Below are 18,325 nucleotides of genomic sequence, written 5' to 3'. Positions count from 1 at the left end.
ACACGGACACCTGCATGCACACACAGACATACACGCATTAACTTACACCCAAAAAACACCTTATCAGGCACATACACAAATTTATTTACACACATACACACTCACGCACCATGAAGCACACACACAAATACACCCTATGCTACCAAATAGTTCCCTTAGGTCTTCCTTGTCAACTTCAAGTTCCCTGCAGCCATTATCTGCAACAAAAATATCTAAATAGACAAAAAAGACAAAAAAGTGAGGGACAAGAGTGAGAAGATAGTACACTCCATCTCTTTTATTCTGCTGACCTCCTCTCTGCACCAAGACACACAGACACAACAGACTAACAAACACACATGCGCACACATAAACTCAAGATACTCACATGAACCACCGACGCCATTGTAGAGTGTTGTCTGCGTGTATTTAAGCTGTGAGTGTGTAAGCCGTGTTGTAAGACTGGTAAGTGGCGCAAAGACACCTCCAGTCCTTATAGGGGGCCCCCTGGCCAATGGTCAAGCAGCGGTTGGCCTATCCCTTGTCAAAACACAGAGACGCAAGCTCCGCCCACTGCTGGTCATCAAATACGGCCACACACCTATGTTGCTTCAGGTTTCAGCTGTCTATTATTGAGGGCTGCTTTGTCATGCAGGATATATTTAGACGCCAATGACAATAAAAATACTGGATTAAGACAATGAAAAGAGAGAACAGAGAAGACAATAGATGATAGACGATGTCAGAGTAAGAGAGACAAGAGATGATGAGAGAGAGAGAGATGAAGGATGGAGGAAGAAACGCTGGAAGGATGCTGATGAAAGATGAGGAAGGGCGATGCGGGGGGTAGAGGTGCAGGTGATTGACGTCTGTTGACACATGGACCCCAAGTAGTGTAACCCTATGTGCATTGTGTGTGCGCTGCACAGGACACTTTGGTCCACCACTCTGTGTTAGTGCACATCAGTCCCAGGGACACTATGTTTTCTGACAGAAAGAACATGTCCATAATGTGATTGGTCAATAATGTCTCAATTTATTTTTTGAAATTTTCTTCTTAAATACAAGAATCTGTCTTCGAAAAAGACTTGGCAGACATATTGCTAAAGCAAGCGAGTAAGTTGTTGGGGAGTAGAAGGGAGGCCTGAAGGGAGGAGTGGGATTTTTTTAGCTTAATACTTTCAAAATATTGCTTACTTCTGCTGGATTCTCCAAACCGCCCACCCTAACTTTGAGTGGTTGATGTAATACAGACATTGTATTAATGTCTTAATTATTTAATTATTAAGAAAACATAGGCCTATCTGCTCTCTAGGGAATGCTGTTATACTGATATATATATATCCTCAATGCCTGAATCACTGAACAAGAAAGCGCCCAAGTGGGGCAGGAACTGAACCTTCAATACATGGAACCCTGATGAAGAGAATTACTAACACAGGTGACTAACATTATACCAACAACAAAGGAGAATTGAGATACGAACAATAACCCATTCTCTCTTGCTCTCGGTACCCCTCCTCTTCACCTATCTGTCCCAGAGGGGACTAGTTAAATCACCTAGCTTTAAATATAGCTTTTGTATTTATTGAGGTGGCTGCTCCTCTGGTAGGAGCTTTGTTTTCCCACAGCTTGGACTGAGAGTTGTCTGCCATATCTGCTGATATGATGATGATGATATCTTGGTGATGTTCTGCGTATTTCAGCTGGCCGTGCCTATGGTATCGTGGAATACGGCCCTGTAACTGTTTGACCTTTGGTGAAGCCATGTGCCATGTGTGCAGATTATGCAAATGTGTTATGTGTTAGATAATTTGTTTGTCTCAGTAATATTCAGGAATCATATCACTACAGGGGTTGCCTCTGGCCATGACGTGGCGATTGTACTGTTAGACACAGATGCGTAGTTTCACAATCTATTTGGCCCATTGTCTAAGGTCACACCAACTCTGTAAGTGCAACAAAAAATGTGTGTGGGATATCTTCACACAATCATTATCCCACACACACCTTTCCTCTTCACCAAAGGTCAAACAGTTACAGGGCCGTATTCCACGATACCATAGGTATATATATATATATATATATATGTAGCAGCCGATTGTCAAACAGATAAAAGTATCAAATCAAACTTCAAATTATACTAATCAAAGGGCCACTGTTGCACCATGGGTTGTGGTGTACGCGGATGGGAAAAACATAATGTCCAAACAGATGTCCAGTTTCAACAAAAAGCGTGGTTTATTTAACCAAACAGCGAGCAAACAAAGAACAAAGAAAATTCCTGTGCCTCTCCCGCTCCGGTAAAAAACCATTTGCCCACCCAGGTGCATGCTGGTCCCTTACCGACAGCCTACCTATATAACTTCAGGTGCCCCCCTACCGTGCCCAAATGAAACAAAACACAAATAATAAACAAGAAACACCTAAAGTAAACAAATAATAAACTAGAATACTAATAGAAATCTAATCATAATGAAATCAAGCAAATTGACTGAGAATAACCAAAAACTAAATACTCACTAAACAAAATAATAAACTAAACAGCACTAAGTACTACAACTAAATAAATAGCTCCAACAATATGTATATAGGTAAGTTAACAATTCAGTGTTCTACCATAATAATACATTTAATATAGATGATAGTCTATCAGGGAAACCCCATAGGTTCCACATTTCGGTATTCACGTGGGGCACACTTCAGTGACTTGTGGCCTCACCGCGAGAAGGCGCTGCTGGACTGGTGGAAATGTCGTTGTTTTTTCTGCAGCGATAACCTGCTAACAAGACTTTCAAACAGGTGCATATTGGTAGAGCAAGCAAGGAAGTGATGGCGAGCACAGCATCGGAAGGTACGCATCCGCCTCCAGGTCTGATCATAACCAGAACTGCCTATTTCACATACAACTCCCTTTGAGTGTTAATCTTTGCTCACATGCATAGGCCTACCATTCCTTCAATTTCCCCCGCCCAGCAGTTAAGGCTACCTCAGATGACTTGGCGAGGGATTTTGAGGGGGTGGGTTAGCTGCCTATTACAATATAATAACGTCATCATATATTCAGGAATTCAGCTCCAGGCTTTTTACCTTATCCTAGATGTCGATTGACTAGAAAGGAGTGTGGCTGCCTATGTTTGCTATCAACGTTGATTGCTGAACCTGCAGGTGGTGGGCGTCGACCTGCTGCTGGTAACCCCGCCCACTCCTCTTGGCCTCAATAATAAGCTACTTCTTCAGGCCCCACAAATGTCACTGTCAACAGAACAGATAAGTTAGTCCTTGGTCAGTTGACGAACTGGTCGGGAGGTCTCTCTCTCCACACTCCTGTGATAAGCTTTCCTTTTTTTTTTTTTTTTTTTTTTAAACTTTTCCGAGGACACTTTTCCATTTGCACGGTCAGATGTCTCCACCGACGTCCCCGCGGCTCCTGTCGGAACCGGAGGTGGCCCGCCACTGCACCAAGGACTCCTGTTGGGTTTTGCGGGGCACCAGGGTCTACGATGTGACCGGGTTCCTCAGGTTGCACCCGGGTGGAGATGCACTGATTCTACGCATGTCAGGGACGGACATCGGCCAGGAGATGGAGGGGCCCCCACACAGGCACTCTGATAACGCACGGAGATGGATGGAGCAGTACTATATTGGCGAGCTCGACAGGAACAGCTGTACCCACAAAGCGCAGGTAGAAAACGATTTTCTCAAAACAAAGCATCATGTGGCTGCACAGATAAAAGACAAAAAGCTGAGATGACGCCTAAGATCACCGTTGTGACTTACCGGCGCTGCCTTTCCCAACTAACACAAATAGGCTACAATAAACTTTGTTTATAAAAAAATAATAATAATCTAAGTTACTAGTGTATTACTTAGTTAAAGGCTACTTGACAAGTTTTCATGGAAGGCACCGTTGTAGCCTATATTTAGTTGTATTTTTATTAATCAGAATAATATTAATTTAATGTTTGAAAATGTAGCCAGAGTTTCAGTATTCAGGAAATCCCTTTGGAAGTGTATTCCGTGCTTACACCACGACTGCACCGCTTTAGTGGGTGAGAGATCCTCCACGTTTATAAGGCCGTTTCAACACCTCCCTTCTCGGTCCAATTTGTGGTCACCTAAAAAAACAGGAATGTGGACATTGGGGTGGTTGTGGGCTGTGCACCAAAGAGAATGTTGTTTTGGCCTTTCGATCGCGCTGACTTAGTACCTGTAGCCTATTATATAAAGAAGATAGTGAGAGGGGTGGGTCCCGTTTTAGGGAGGTTAATTCGGTGAAACTTTTTTCCACCGAACTATACCGGCCTGTTTCGGCACTCGGTTGGCATTGCAATTACGTGACTCAATAGGACTCTATGTATGGTTACTCATTCCACGTAAAATGTTGGCACTGGTTACTTAAGACTCAACACGTCCTCCTCCTCTCCTCTGATCCATTTTTAAAGCCTTAACGACTTTAAGGCTTAAAAATGGATCAGAGGAGAGGAGAGGAGGAGGTCGTGTTGTAAAGATGCATTTTCTACCTTTTGCTGTGGCAGACGTTATGAGGGTCTGCTGCTAGGTAAGGCTAACGGGTGTATTTTTGTTTTGTTGAGTAGTAGCCTACATTTGACTTAAAGACATTTGACCTATGTAACACTCTGATTTCTTCACCAACACCAAATGGAACAGTAATAAAGGAACATTTGTATACTTTGTACAATAGGCTACTACCTAGGTAGGCCTATAAGTAGTTTCTTCAATGATTGGTCATGGCCTGGGGCATGACTTACTGGTATGCAGTGCACTATGCCAGTGGTGGTGAAAGTACAAACATTCTTGACCCAGATAGAAGTACAGATAAAAAAAGACTGGTAATTGTAGAAGTACTTATTCAACTTCTTTATTTAAGTAAAAGTGGGAAAGTGCAGGCTCTGAAATAGTTACAAAGTATTTGTACTTCTTTACTTCCCACCTATGCAGCATGTGGTAAACCAGTGCAACCCAAACGGCTTGTTAGCATAGCACCCATAGTCCCCGCTGTACTATCCAGTTTCATAAGGGAGTGGGCTTGATTAATCTTTGAACAAACCAAAAACCAAAAGGCAAAAAACGTATGTATCTTATGTCACCCAACAAGACCGCTGGGAAATTATATTGTATGCCACCATTTGTCCCATCAATGAAAGCCTTGCCTCAACCACCTGGAGATAACTTCACTTCTGTGCATAATAATATCAGCAAACAATTAGTGTTTGAAGACACCGTTTCAGAATATCCAAAGCCTTTTTTTTCCCCCAACATCTCTTTTAAAGGCAGCCAATGAATGCATGCATAGCCAATCAACGATCAAATATCCACCAATACAGTGTGAATGAGGGGTTATCTTTATAAAAGGCACATAAAGCATATATCACATTGGTTTAGAGTTTGTTTCTGAAGTAACACTTCTGGATCACTGTCTGTACGACAATAAAAAAAAATTGGTTGGTTTGCATGCATATGTCTTCCATTCTCATTTTGCATGAGAGTACTCTTTGTTGCTATATTCCAGTAGGTCATGTAGGCTGTACACTATAGCAGATCCATGTAGATCACTTTCAATGTATGAGGAACCCGTTTGTAAATTCTTTGTTCTGAAGGGTGAAACATGATATCAAACAATTAAGATGGCACACATGTACAGACAAGTACCCATATTGACAAATGCTATTGTGTTTTGTTCTGTCACATGCTTGTCCTCCCCATTCACTTGTTGGCATGACCTCAGTGAAGGAGGATGATGAGGATGATGATGATTCAACCGTATGAAACATTTGACTTTGTTAATCCACCCGGGGTTCTTGTAAAGTAAAAACAGCATTCATATACAGTTTGAGACGGTTGATTCATAAGTGTCCGTGAATGTATGCAGACTTCCATTCAGTTCAAGACACCACTCAGTGCGTTTACATGACACTCAAGAAAGTCGACTTATTGGCTTAGTCCAACTATGATTGGATTACTAAGATGCATGTATACACCTTAGTCGAGCTATACTCTAATCGAATTGGGTTACTTATAGTCGAATTAAGACCCCTAGATAATGCGATTTAGTCGAGCTAAGCGTGCATGTACGAAGTCAAATTGGATTATGCGTTGAATTGTGTTCTGCGCATGCTCGAGATCTTTTCCCGGGGCTGTGAGCCGGAAATAGAAGGAGACAATAGTCGTTTTGTTGTTGTCGCCGTCAGAAAACAAGAAACTGCGATTTATTTTAAAAAGTGGCACAGATGATGGAGGAAGCCGGTGAATGTAGTTACCCATTGTTCCTCTCAGTCGTATGCGGACTCCTCCGCCGGCAGAGCAGCCGGAGGAGTCAGCATACAACCGAGAGGTCGGAACAATGGAGCGTCTGAGAAATGATATGGACCCGAAGTGAACTGACAGCTGTCTACTGAAAACATCTTTCTCGAATGCCGCCTGAGTTTGTTGTTGCTGGTGACATAAAGAGGTCAACCGGTGGCTCTATTACCACTAGTTGAAATGGGTACAGCGCCACCTATCGTACCGGGGCATGACACGCTTCGGCCAATGAATCGATTTACTCACCACCATGTATACGTGGACAATTGCAGTTGTCCAATTGAGGAGCATAGTCGAGCTATGGCTTTAATCAAATTAAGCTGTGCATGTAAACGTACTGATTCTGTTCCAAGTGCATCTGTTGTTTGTTCTGATCTCCACAAAAGCCCTGCTGGGCTGGATGATATGATTTAACTCCATTTATAGCATTACATATTGCTTTCATTCCCCCCCCCCCCCCCACGTCCAATGTACCTCCTGTTATTTGGAGTGAAAAATGCAGATCAAATCAAACTGCCATCATGCAGCAGTGGCGGCTTTTGAACCAGTGTCCAAAATAGCCCATTGTTAAATCATCGCCCAGTCATTAAAGAGTCATAGATGTGTGTGAAGGTCAGAATTACGTAGCAAGTGGCTGTAGTACGTGACCTATCTCTAGAGATGAATATCAGTGGAGAAAGAGTGCAGCACGACAAGAACCAATAGAGTGAAAATGAGTGTAGAAAGTCTCAGTGTGTTTGAGAAAGGAGGGCCTGACTAACACAGGTGAACAGGTGAAGAAGGCAAGGAGTATAGCACAGGGGAACAGACAGGGGTGTCTGGTATAGGAAGCACTGTGGGTCAGGATGCCAAGATGCTTGGTGGCGATAGCTCTTCGTTGGAATTCAGGCACAACATTTTCTTTTCCCATCTGACTCAATGACGCCATGGTTTTCCATTAGAGTGTGTGTGTGAGAGTGATGGTGAGAAGGAGGATGAAGGAACAGAAAGAGTGGCGTAGTGAAATGAACAGCGGTTGCACAAGCCTTCAGATTTGATTTTAAAATGTGATTGGAAGTGATATATGTCAATCAATAATTTTTCAGTTTGAAAAATGTCCCTCCCTTTCTTATTGGGCTGTGAGCTCTTTGGTGGTCGGGCTTTATGTATCGTACGCTGAGATCAGTTTTGCATGTGTATGTTGTGTGTTTGTTGAAGGGGGGCCATTGTCAAAAAGGAGCATTAAACAATTAGCTTCGCGTAACGCAGGGTTGGTAAATATTGTGTTGTCAGACACTCCAGGCAAAACTGTTATGGCACTTTTTGTTATCCTTGTCCCACCCAACACACACACACACACACACACACACACACACACACACACACACACACACACACACACACACACACACACACACACACACACTGACAAACACATAATCACAAACCCTGTGTACCACACCCAGCATGTCTTTGTCTAGGGACAATTGTTATTGGCCTATATCAAAGGTGGAAGGCACATTTGATAAAGCAGATAATGGTATTGGTTCAGTTGTAACCAAAGCCAAAATTAGATACCCCATCACGAATGGAAGTCTATAGATGCCAATCAAGCAAAACGAAGAGCTAGCAGAGGTGTAACCACAGAGTTGAGAGGGTATTTGTGTATAAGAGGGTAGAATGTCAGACAAGGACAATCAATGGGGTGATTTAGGGCCATTAAGGTTAACTTTGTTAATCACCCTACAACCACATGGGGTCAAAGTGCATCCCTATGGTGATCTACCTCTTTGTGCTGTTTACCCGTGCTGCTGTGGCGACTGCTCTCCCTCTCCAATTAGCTTACGACACTGGGAGGGCTCCACGGTCTCTACGGAAACACCCTACCCTGGAGGAGGGAGTGAGTGAGAGACAGAGAGATAGGTTGAGAGACATGTGATGGGGGCGGGGGGGGGGGAGTGTATGGTGAACGGATGGTCAGTGGGGAAGTGTAGAGTACAGGCGTATGTTGGAAAAGGCCTGATTGATTTGGGCGCGGCAGGACAGGGTGTCTCTGGAGGGGCTGGTTGTGTCCGCTCTCTGCTGGATGTAGTCCCCAGGCAGAGCCCATCCATCCAGCCGGAGCCCATGGACCCGTTTCCCCTCTTATGTGAGGTGAGGAAGTGGGGACTACAGTAGGAAACCCCCACCTGCAGTCTCTTGGTGGGAAAGACGCACGTTGTAACGATCTGCTACAAATCAAGGGGATACACCGGGAATAAAAACGGATTTGTGATGAACACGAAGAAGAAGCAGAACAGTAGAGACAATTAGTGTAAGGAATAAGGCATTTATTAGCACAGTGTTCCTGGATGTAAAAAAACACTCAAACCAAAACACTTCCAAACTGAATGATTAACAAACAGGCTAACAACAGTATCCATATGAGTATAGCAATAATTGTATTTTAATACTAAAAGTGTTGATTTTGGCTGGAAATAGCTAAATTAGTAGGAAGTGTTAATTGGTTGGTTAATAGTTCCTTAAATCTTCTTTACTGCCCTCTTACCCTTCTCTCTTCTCTCTATGTGCTTCTGTCTTTTTTCCATTGTTCCATGTCCTTATTTCTACTCTATCTCAGTATTAAAATGGTGACAATAGTGTGTGTGTGGCGATGTGTGTTCACCCCAAGGGGGGTATCCAGACACACACACACACACACACACACAGGCCAGGTGCAGTATGAGGTGGGGACAATAGAAATATGGGGAATTTTCCAGTGGGGGAGGTCTTCCCACACCACGTGATAGCATTGGAGATAAGTATCTCTCAAAATGAAACAATGTAAAGTAAACATACGCCGTGTCGAAACTTATCCATGATCCATCTGTATACACAGCCCTCTGTCATGCTTGTAATGCAAGTGGGATGCTTGCAATCTTATTTATCTTATTTAACCTGGGTATTGACAGGTTGGCTCTGAGCAAATAAGGACCACCTGTAATGTACTGGACCGATGAATGCATTACTGAATATCATTGAAAGGATGTTTTTTTGTCAGAAAATATCAGGAAAGGGACAATGAGATAGTGTCAGATATTGTTGACATTTGCCTCCTCAGGCAAACGGTCTAGCTACATTCTATTCTCGACTTACAACACACACAACTCCATCTTAAAGAGAGAAACTGCAGGGTGGAATTCTGACTCCTCGTAATTCAAGTTTTACTGGTTCTGAATAGCCATTAGCTACAATAGAGTGACACCCACACACAATCACACACACACACACACACACACACACACACACACCGATAGCTCTCTCTCTCTTTCTCTATCATCTTTCACTCTGTCTCTCTGTCGTTCTCTGAAGCATGAGGTATTCTGTGAGCTTTGAAGCACACAGATCCTGTCGTGTGTGGGTGCGTTTCATCCCCATAGGCGTTTTATTGAACCTCTGGATGAGCCCGTCCTGCTAGGGGTGGTATACCGCGGTTCTTAGCTGCTTGACCTGAAGTAGACTGAGAAAGATCTTTTAGCACACGTGACATAATGCTATTTTCTGCAACAGGTCATTGATCTAACGTTCAGTGAGTCATTTGGTGCTTTCCCCTCTTACCCCTGTGTGTGTGTGTGTGTGTGTGTGTGTGTGTTTTAGTCCATAAAGTTATCCAAGTGGAGAAAACCTAGCCTAGCCCTAGCCTGAAATATATCATAGCCTTTGTTGTTTTATAGTACAAGGGCATTTAGGTTGGATTCCTGTACCCTTATGTAGTCCTTGTATCGATGTCAAAGAGACTAACAGGGTCGATGACCGCCCTTCTTGCACCGTGCTTAGTAACCACAATCTGGGGTGGTTATGAAGCTCTTTCTAAAGCTCTCCTCCAGCACCTCTTCCCTTTTGGACGGGCCAAGCTGTGGCTAACCTTCTCATTTGAATCAGAAGACGCCAGTACGGCTGTCGTACGGCTGCTGCATCAGTTGAAACATTTGTTCTTGGCCAAGGAGAGTATCAGTTGATTTGTTGACAGTAATCATTGTTGTTTTGATTGCGTTTGTTCACCTTTGGGCTAGGTTGAACACTGTTAACATAGGGGTAGCCCAGATTGTAGTTTTGATTGAAAAAGAAAAACAATAAGACGCTTGCCAAAACGCTTGCCTGTATATATTGTTCATATTTAGAGTGATCAATCATTCAATGTTGATATAAGATTGTCTTAAATTAATTCCAGCTTTATATATTCAATTTATTTTTTACCAATCAAGGTTGATTCCATTATCTAAATTGGACCAGGTAATTGCCAGGCAACATGGTTTGACTGGGTATACACATGGTTGCCCGAGACAACCATAATAGGGAACTGGGACTTTGAAGTGCTTGTTTGAGTTATCAACCAAGATAAAAAAAAAAAATGGATGACTAAAGTGCTCATCTAATAAAATCTAAGCATATAATCCCTTCCATTCAGGTAGTAGCAGTGTTGATTAGCTTCAGAAAACAAAAGTTTTGGCTCCGCCCACCAAGAAACCTCCAATAACGTTTGTGTGACACTGGTGGTGAAAAGTACATCAAACAAAAGTCGCTTGGTGGAGAAGCATCCCTCTGCCCCCAGGGAGTTAATCCAACAAAAGGCGTCGGGGTGGCCAAACAGTCCATGGTCGTTCCCCCAGGGCACAGCCCCTGTCCCGGGCCGTAGGGAAAAGTCATCAAACAGCGAGCAGATTCCCCGCAGGCTGTTTGTTGACCGTCGGGTGCATCCTCTGTAGAAGGTGTTCCCGCAGGTATATCGCGCTGATATATCCATGTATGTTTATATATACACATATAAATATGTATATATCTAGATATATACAATGAGCCAGACAATTATACTAAAGTGAAAGTAGAAGGCAGTCAAAAGATTTTGTGTATTCACGCGTGAGTCTCTTGGCAATGATGTTGTTTTGTTGAGTCACTGTTTGATAAGACTTGACCAGGCCTATGCATACATTCACGCCACACCTTTAAATTCAAAGGGACAGTTCAAAGCACTCGAAAATATCCTGGCGGCAAACGTGACTGCATTTGCATGACAAAGTATGTTTACAGAAATGAACACTACTGCTACGGTATCTGTTGGTCAAATTGCACTACAATAAAACAATAAAGATAATGTTTCAGTAATTGAAGTTGGCCTGGTAGTTATACTGCAATTTGGTTGCATTGTCGTTCAACCTAAAACGATAAAGATAAGATAAAGCTCCACTCACACCATAGGATGCATAGCAGCGTAATTGATGGTCTGCAGGGTTCTGTTAACGTCATGCTACTCTCTTTCTTAACAATAAGCCTTCCTTCTGTCTGTCAGTGATGCACAGAAGAATCAGTTATTATGTTGTTGATTAGCTGAAACAGTCCCATGTCACATTGTTATATTCAGTAGCATATAGGCTAACGGGACAGTTTCTCTAGTGGCCACCGTGGGGTCTTCGGAAAGTGAAAGCTGGAGGGAGACGCGCATCTCAAGTGACCATCCGGTGTAGTCTGCACGGTCAAATGAATGCTCTCTGACTCACCTTTAATGCTACTGCTGGGGTTTGATGGAGGAAGAAACACAGTCTGCATTGTTCTAAATGTTTATTGTGCTCCACAACAAGCCAAAACCAAACAAATATATACCCCCGGGATATTTATTTTATATATATTCGGAACAGGCTGACGGGTATGGGATAGTTTATTAGTATTGGCCTGAAAGTATCCAGGTTCGATCCGTAATGTACACACACCCTGCCTCTAGGCATTGTTGAACAAGATACCAAGCTACCTACCCATCAATGGATTAGAATTATGTACTGTAAGCACTGTTTGATAACTAAATAGGACCTATCAATAGGATTGATTTTCATTCCTCATTCATACCTTTTCAATTACAGCGCAATTACAATCCATGTAGAGTCCTGTAATGACAGTGTGAAGTCATGATGTGTGTGTATGTGTGTGTGTGTGTGTGTGTGTGTCGATTTGTTGGGTGGGTGGCTGGGCGGGTGTGTGTGAGGTCAATAGACCAAGAATCCTTACTTTTGTTGATAGTCAAACAACAGAACATCCACCCACCCGACCGGTTTTCTTCAGAACTATTAAATGATGTTAAGTAAGAGGAGAAATGAATCCAGTGCAGGCCATTAGCGGTCATCGGCCATAATGTCACAGGGTTAGAATAGAACTATTGAAACATGGACTCATTGTCTCGGCTGGGGAGAGACCAATGTACACACGCACTCTTGGAGAACGGTAAACATTGAGTGGAAGAGGAATTTCCACCCCCAAGGCATCCCTTTGTCTCTCTTAAGGTTAGCCATGCTTGTGTAATATCACATGTTATCTATGTATCTATATTTTTTGTACTTTTTTGTACAACATGTGAGGAATGTGTGAATAGATCAATGGATGTCGATGAAGCTTTGGATGGGAATAATATTGACTGGAGAGGGACCCACTAGTTAAGAAAAGGCGGCTCAATGTCGTTTTGTAGCTGCGTGTGTGTGTATTGTGTGTGTGTGTGTGTGTGTGTGTGTGTGTGTGTGTGTGTGTGTGTGCGTAACAACTTAATCCCATGCAGAGTCAAACCCCCTATAGGTTTACAAATGATATTTATTATTATGATACATATTCATTCATTAGTATGCCAACCAATAGAACCCTGTCTCTTTGTGGTTGGTAGATGCATATATCTCTGTTCTGAAAGCTATTTAATATAGTCTATCTCACTGCATTGGGATTCCTCTTTGGTGTTTTGGCTCATTTTCACTTTACCCATTGGTGGGCACAGCTTATTTGATCTGAAACGTAGTCTTTTTGATAGAGTTCCATTAGAGTTGTTGAATGAACGTTTGGATGTTCCGTCTGGTTAATGTAGTGCTGTTGCCATGCTGACTTCATCCTCTACTATACTCAGTAGACTGAAGCGATGACGTCATCTCTCTCTTTGCATCTTGTCTCCTCCCGCCGCTGTAGAATCACCTTTGTCACCTTCATTGGCAACAACATGTGCTGTATGTATAATGACATGGATATATCAAGGTATAATCTGAATAATTATATGTATATAATTCAGAATCATCGTGGTCAATTGTTACAAATTGGCCTCATTCTTGCTGTTTATGACCAACTGTTTTGGTTCTAGAAGTTAAACAAAACCCTAACCAACATGCTGATTGATATAACAGTCTAATGTGGTCCAAAAAGTTCCCATTTGACTGCAGACCATAAACAGTGTGCTGCAGTCAGTCCTCTTGACCATTGCTTGTTTCACACCTTTTAACATGACTCTCGTTGTTGGAGCTGCTTGGCCCCACAATTCATCCAGATTATTATAGATTTTTATAAATCTTAGAAATCTTTGCATGTAATAATAATTGACTATACATTATATTCCTTAATTCAATTGGCTGGTCAAGTATGAGGCTTGCAGTTTGACAGTTTGTCCAAAACAAATCCTTAAATCAATTAAAAATAATGCCTAGATAATTCCCTGAAGATGAGAGTGCCTACGTAAGGGAGAAGGTTCTGTTAGGTAGGGTGGATTCAATCTGTTGACATCTCTCAGGCACAGCCATTCCACACAACGACGGTCTCCATAGCAGCTGGTATACAATTTTTCTTCGTATGGCTGTCATGGAACTCTTATGTTGTTGTACCGTGTAACCTGACCTGGAGCCCGATGAATAGATTGACCAGTTTGTTGATTCCTCCTTCATGTTTGTTAAGTAGCGTTCAAGCCACTTACCCCCAAAGTCAACAAACAAGAAGACTTGAAAGGGGACACTTTTGTCTCCTTTAAACTTTTGTCTCCTTACACCAATCTTAAACATGGTCAAACCTGACAGAGTACCAAATACATCATCTCCCAGAAAGGCTTTTTCAGCCCTCTTCAAACGGGCCTGTTCCTTGGCTAAACCAAATTGCCGAAGGAGTTTGACGCACTCATTATATATTTTTTTGGGGAATTTTCAAAATGGTCAGACGTCATGGACAAACCCACCTTACCCGATTTAATTATTTACTTTAATATGACGCAGTGGGTGCTATTAGTACTCAATCAGTTGAGATGCTCCTTCAATGTGGAACAGGACACATTTGTGCTCACACTGCTAAAATAATGTGGCCATCTGCGGCCCAGACCACCACATTTGTGGATCGTGGATCTCACACAGTATTTTCATACAGTAATGACGTATGATGTCATTACTGTATCAATCATCGTACAGAATCATCATACAGAATGTATGATGATTGATGTTCTCCTGTCAATCAACATTGAATCCACTTCATGCATGATGAACTTGATGAATGTGTGAAAGGTGCGATTGTTTTGTTTGGAAATGAGCCATGGACACGGACTTACATGGCTGACAGGAGTGAGAGTTGAGAGTGTGGAGCTTTGTAAACATCTGGTTTACATTGCCTGTTTAGATGTTATCCACCCAGATTGAGTAAATCTTCCGTGTCAATCACAGGTGAGGCGAAATACACCTGTCAACGTTGGATGGGAGGGGGCATAGAGGGATGGACCTTTTGTTGTTTAGTTGATAGAAGGTACCCAGAATTTGAATTCAGCCCAAACAAAATGATGTCCATTGGCCTCTCGACATCAATAGATACGGAAAGGGACACAATCCCACATTGAATATATTTTTTATCTCACTGATGTTTTATTAGATATTACCACAATTAGACTCGAAGACAGAAAATCAACTGTAGGTCTCTGTGTCTAGACTGGAAATACACAGTGGTGGTAGTAGTAGCAGTAGTAGCAGTGGTAGTAGTCTGAAGATATCCCACACATATCTTTAGTTGCACTGACACAGTTGGTGTGACCTGAGACAACGGGCCAAATAGATAGTGAAACTATGTATCTGTGTCTCTGATGCCCAGCCAACGCCATACACCAGTACCATTGCCACGTCATGAACACAGGCTGATAACAACCTAGCATTGGGCGCCTCAGGCCCCCCCACTTGTAGTGATAGTTGTCCTGAATATTACGGAGACAAAACAGGGTTGAGCCGTAGACACATTTTCATAATCTGAGGACAAACAAAAAGAAATAAGGTTGCCTAACGATAAACTAAACTGAAGCCTCCATCCTTGAAAAGAACACAGCAGTAATAGTAGTAGTAGTAGAAGTGGTAGTAGTAGTTTTAGTAGTAGTAGTAGTAGTAGTAGTAGTGTAAGTAGTTATTAACCGTCGACTGAATTCTGTTCACTCAAGTCCATTTGTAATGTATTCGGAATACGTAATTAATTAATTTCCCCAAAGTCCTTAATATTTCTATCAACCTTTCCTATTCGATCGAAATACTAGACACAGAGAGAGAGATTCAGTCTTTGTTTGTGGTTTAACCCACAATGTGTTAGTGGAGACGTAGCCAGGTGTCGGGTTGCCAACGTGACACGTGTGTGTACCTGTGTGTGTTAATTATGTTCAGCTAAAACCAATTGGGTGATAAACATTTTGGTTAATTGACACAAGCCCAGACGCATCCAGCGACGCCAGCCCTCTAGACAGCCCCTTAAACCCAGATCTCAACCAAATCTCCTGGTTGGTGTGCAACACTATATTCACATGCACTGCATATGAATATCACTAGCTGGGTTGACGTTGTTTGCCCATATTTTGGATCGATCTTGTGTAGAGACGCTAAATATAAATATAGATTGATCATTGGCTATTGTAATTATTTGAATAACTTTTTTGTTATTGTCTATGTATAAAAAAAAAACATAATCATGTGATAAATATGATGTTGAAATGATCAACATCATATTATTAGCCGTGTTTGGTGAACCAACCGACAAGGTGGCTTTGATATGTCCTGACACTTGTCAAATAGCCTTCACATTCACTTTCTGTGAATGAACGTTGACCTTGTACACCCCCATCTGTCCACTACTGTTGACCTTCCTTGAGAAGCATATCCTCCTCCTGAGTGAGACTGTCTGTCCACCGTCTTGCTGCGTTAATGTGTAGGGTGTGCATTCATTCCGTGACACTGGCATCCATGTCAGGGGAATGCATTGGATGCTTCAATTGTAAGTGCATTTGATGGATGCTTCAACTGTGAGTGTGTGTGTGTGTGTGTGTGTGTGTGTGTGTGTGTGTGTGTGTGTGTGTGTGTGTGTGTATAACACAGTCCTACACTATAACACATTATTTCAACCATCAAACCAAGTGGTCCCAACCTCCCTCGCCTTTGTTTTTCAACTTTAAAAAAACAAGATGCTCAACCTTTAGCCTTTGTCATTTTGAAGTCACTATTTCACCATCATGCTTAATGTGTACCATATTGACTTAGGTTTAGGTCAAACATTTGTAACGCCTCCTCTTTTGACTAACACCCCTTCCTCTGCGTCTTCCTCAGAAACTGAGAGAAAGAAGAACAACGCAGGAGAAGGAAGGCGGCGACACACAGAAGGAGGAGAGAGAGGAGGAGGAGGAATCTCCATTCAGCCGCTGCAGCTCAGTGGACCTTGACAAGGTGTGTGTGTGTGTGTGTGTGTGTGTGTGTGTGTGTGTGTGTGTGTGTGTGTGTGTGTGTGTGTGTGTGTGTGTAAAGACAGGAATGACCAGAGAGAGAGAGAGAGAGAGAGATAAGATAGTGTAAAGGTCATTGGGTGGTTGGTCCTTCACCCTTGTTTACATCCCCACTGAACAGACCCTTACTCTAACAGAGAAGGGTTTTACCTACCTGATCACTGGAGCTTCACACACACAGACCCCTTCACCCCAACACACACACACATACACACACACACACACACACACACACACTCACACTCACACTCACACACACACATGCACATTGTATAATGTAATTGGTTGAATGAAAATTGTTGCTAACGCTATGCAGCATGCACTATGCAACATGATGACCAATCCTGATGAAAATAGTTGATTAGGAACTGACTGCTCGCGAGGATAGAGCATCAAGTGTAACCATAATAAACATATAAGTCATGGTTCCCCAGCCATGCCGTCTTTGTTCTTCTGTCACACGTCGGGTTGGAATACACTGTTACCCAGTGACGGACCCAACCAGTCCATCTTGTTCACGTTCCTGTGTTCCTGTTGCCAGGAACCGGCATTGGAATCTCTTCAAATGTAAACAAAACCTCACCCCTAACAATGTGAAACCCAGCGTGACTGGGGGGAGTTAGGTATCCCCCCTCAAACCATCTTTTATTTTCTTCTTCCTTCTCAGACCATGCATTGTGTTGTTGATGCAGTTTGATGGTGTGTGTGTGATTTGAATTTTTTTAATCTTAATTATTATTATTAATTCAATGACAACATATCTTGTCCCTATCCTTGTCCTTGTCCAGTCCTGACCTGGATGTTAGCTACCGTGACATATGCATGCACACACGTACACGATCACCACAAACACTCATGCACCCATACCTCTCCATCCCTCCCCGCGTTCTACTACTTCCACTACTACTTCTACTGCTCGTAATACTAATGTTATCCATAATGTGCAAAAAATAAATACCTAATGAGAAGAGACAAACATGGTGAAAAATGACCTTCAGGCTTTTCTTATACATTTTAACTGTAAGCTTCTCTCGCTTTGTATCTCATTTGCATCTTATACCTAGCAACATCAACCTTCTTTACCGGTGTGACAACAGTCGTGAAACACAACCCCTCCGCCCCTAATCCTATAGGGAGTTTACACTGAGTCTTTCCCTCCTCTCAAATCATGACAATAACTTTCTGTTTTTGTTATTTTTGTGCTCTTACGCCATCTGCTGGTGACCACTGTCCCACCACAACAACTCTGATTTACAAGTATGTCGAATTTAGGCAATACATAACTGAATTGATTCTAGTTATGACTAAAGCTGTCCACATTCCTACAAGGAGGAAGATAAATACACCCTTATTTAACCTTCATCCTAACCATAAATTGGACACTTTGTCCCACACCTTAGACACACACCTGCGCACACACAAACACGACACAACATTCCAACACAAATTCACTCATAGTGTTTTACAAAGGAAGAAAGGACATTCATTTAG

The 18,325-nt window shown here is 42.4% G+C and overlaps 1 protein-coding gene across 1 annotated transcript in view; it reads left to right on the top strand.

Annotated features, from left to right (window-relative positions):
* Positions 1–3,382: 3,382 nt before the first annotated feature.
* Positions 3,383–18,325, top strand: part of fa2h (fatty acid 2-hydroxylase) — a gene marked incomplete at its 5' end in the record, with an annotated part of 17,349 nt that continues 2,406 nt past the window's right edge. The window contains 2 exons of the mRNA XM_084477271.1: positions 3,383–3,664; positions 16,662–16,778. Of these exons, the coding sequence (XP_084333397.1) occupies positions 3,383–3,664; positions 16,662–16,778 (399 nt within the window). The remainder of the gene's footprint in view (positions 3,665–16,661; positions 16,779–18,325) is intronic.

This window comes from Micromesistius poutassou (genome assembly GCF_964030765.1).
Source record: "Micromesistius poutassou genome assembly, chromosome: 13".
Lineage (NCBI taxonomy): Eukaryota > Metazoa > Chordata > Actinopteri > Gadiformes > Gadidae > Micromesistius > Micromesistius poutassou.
This window is presented reverse-complemented; position numbering and strand designations above follow the sequence as displayed.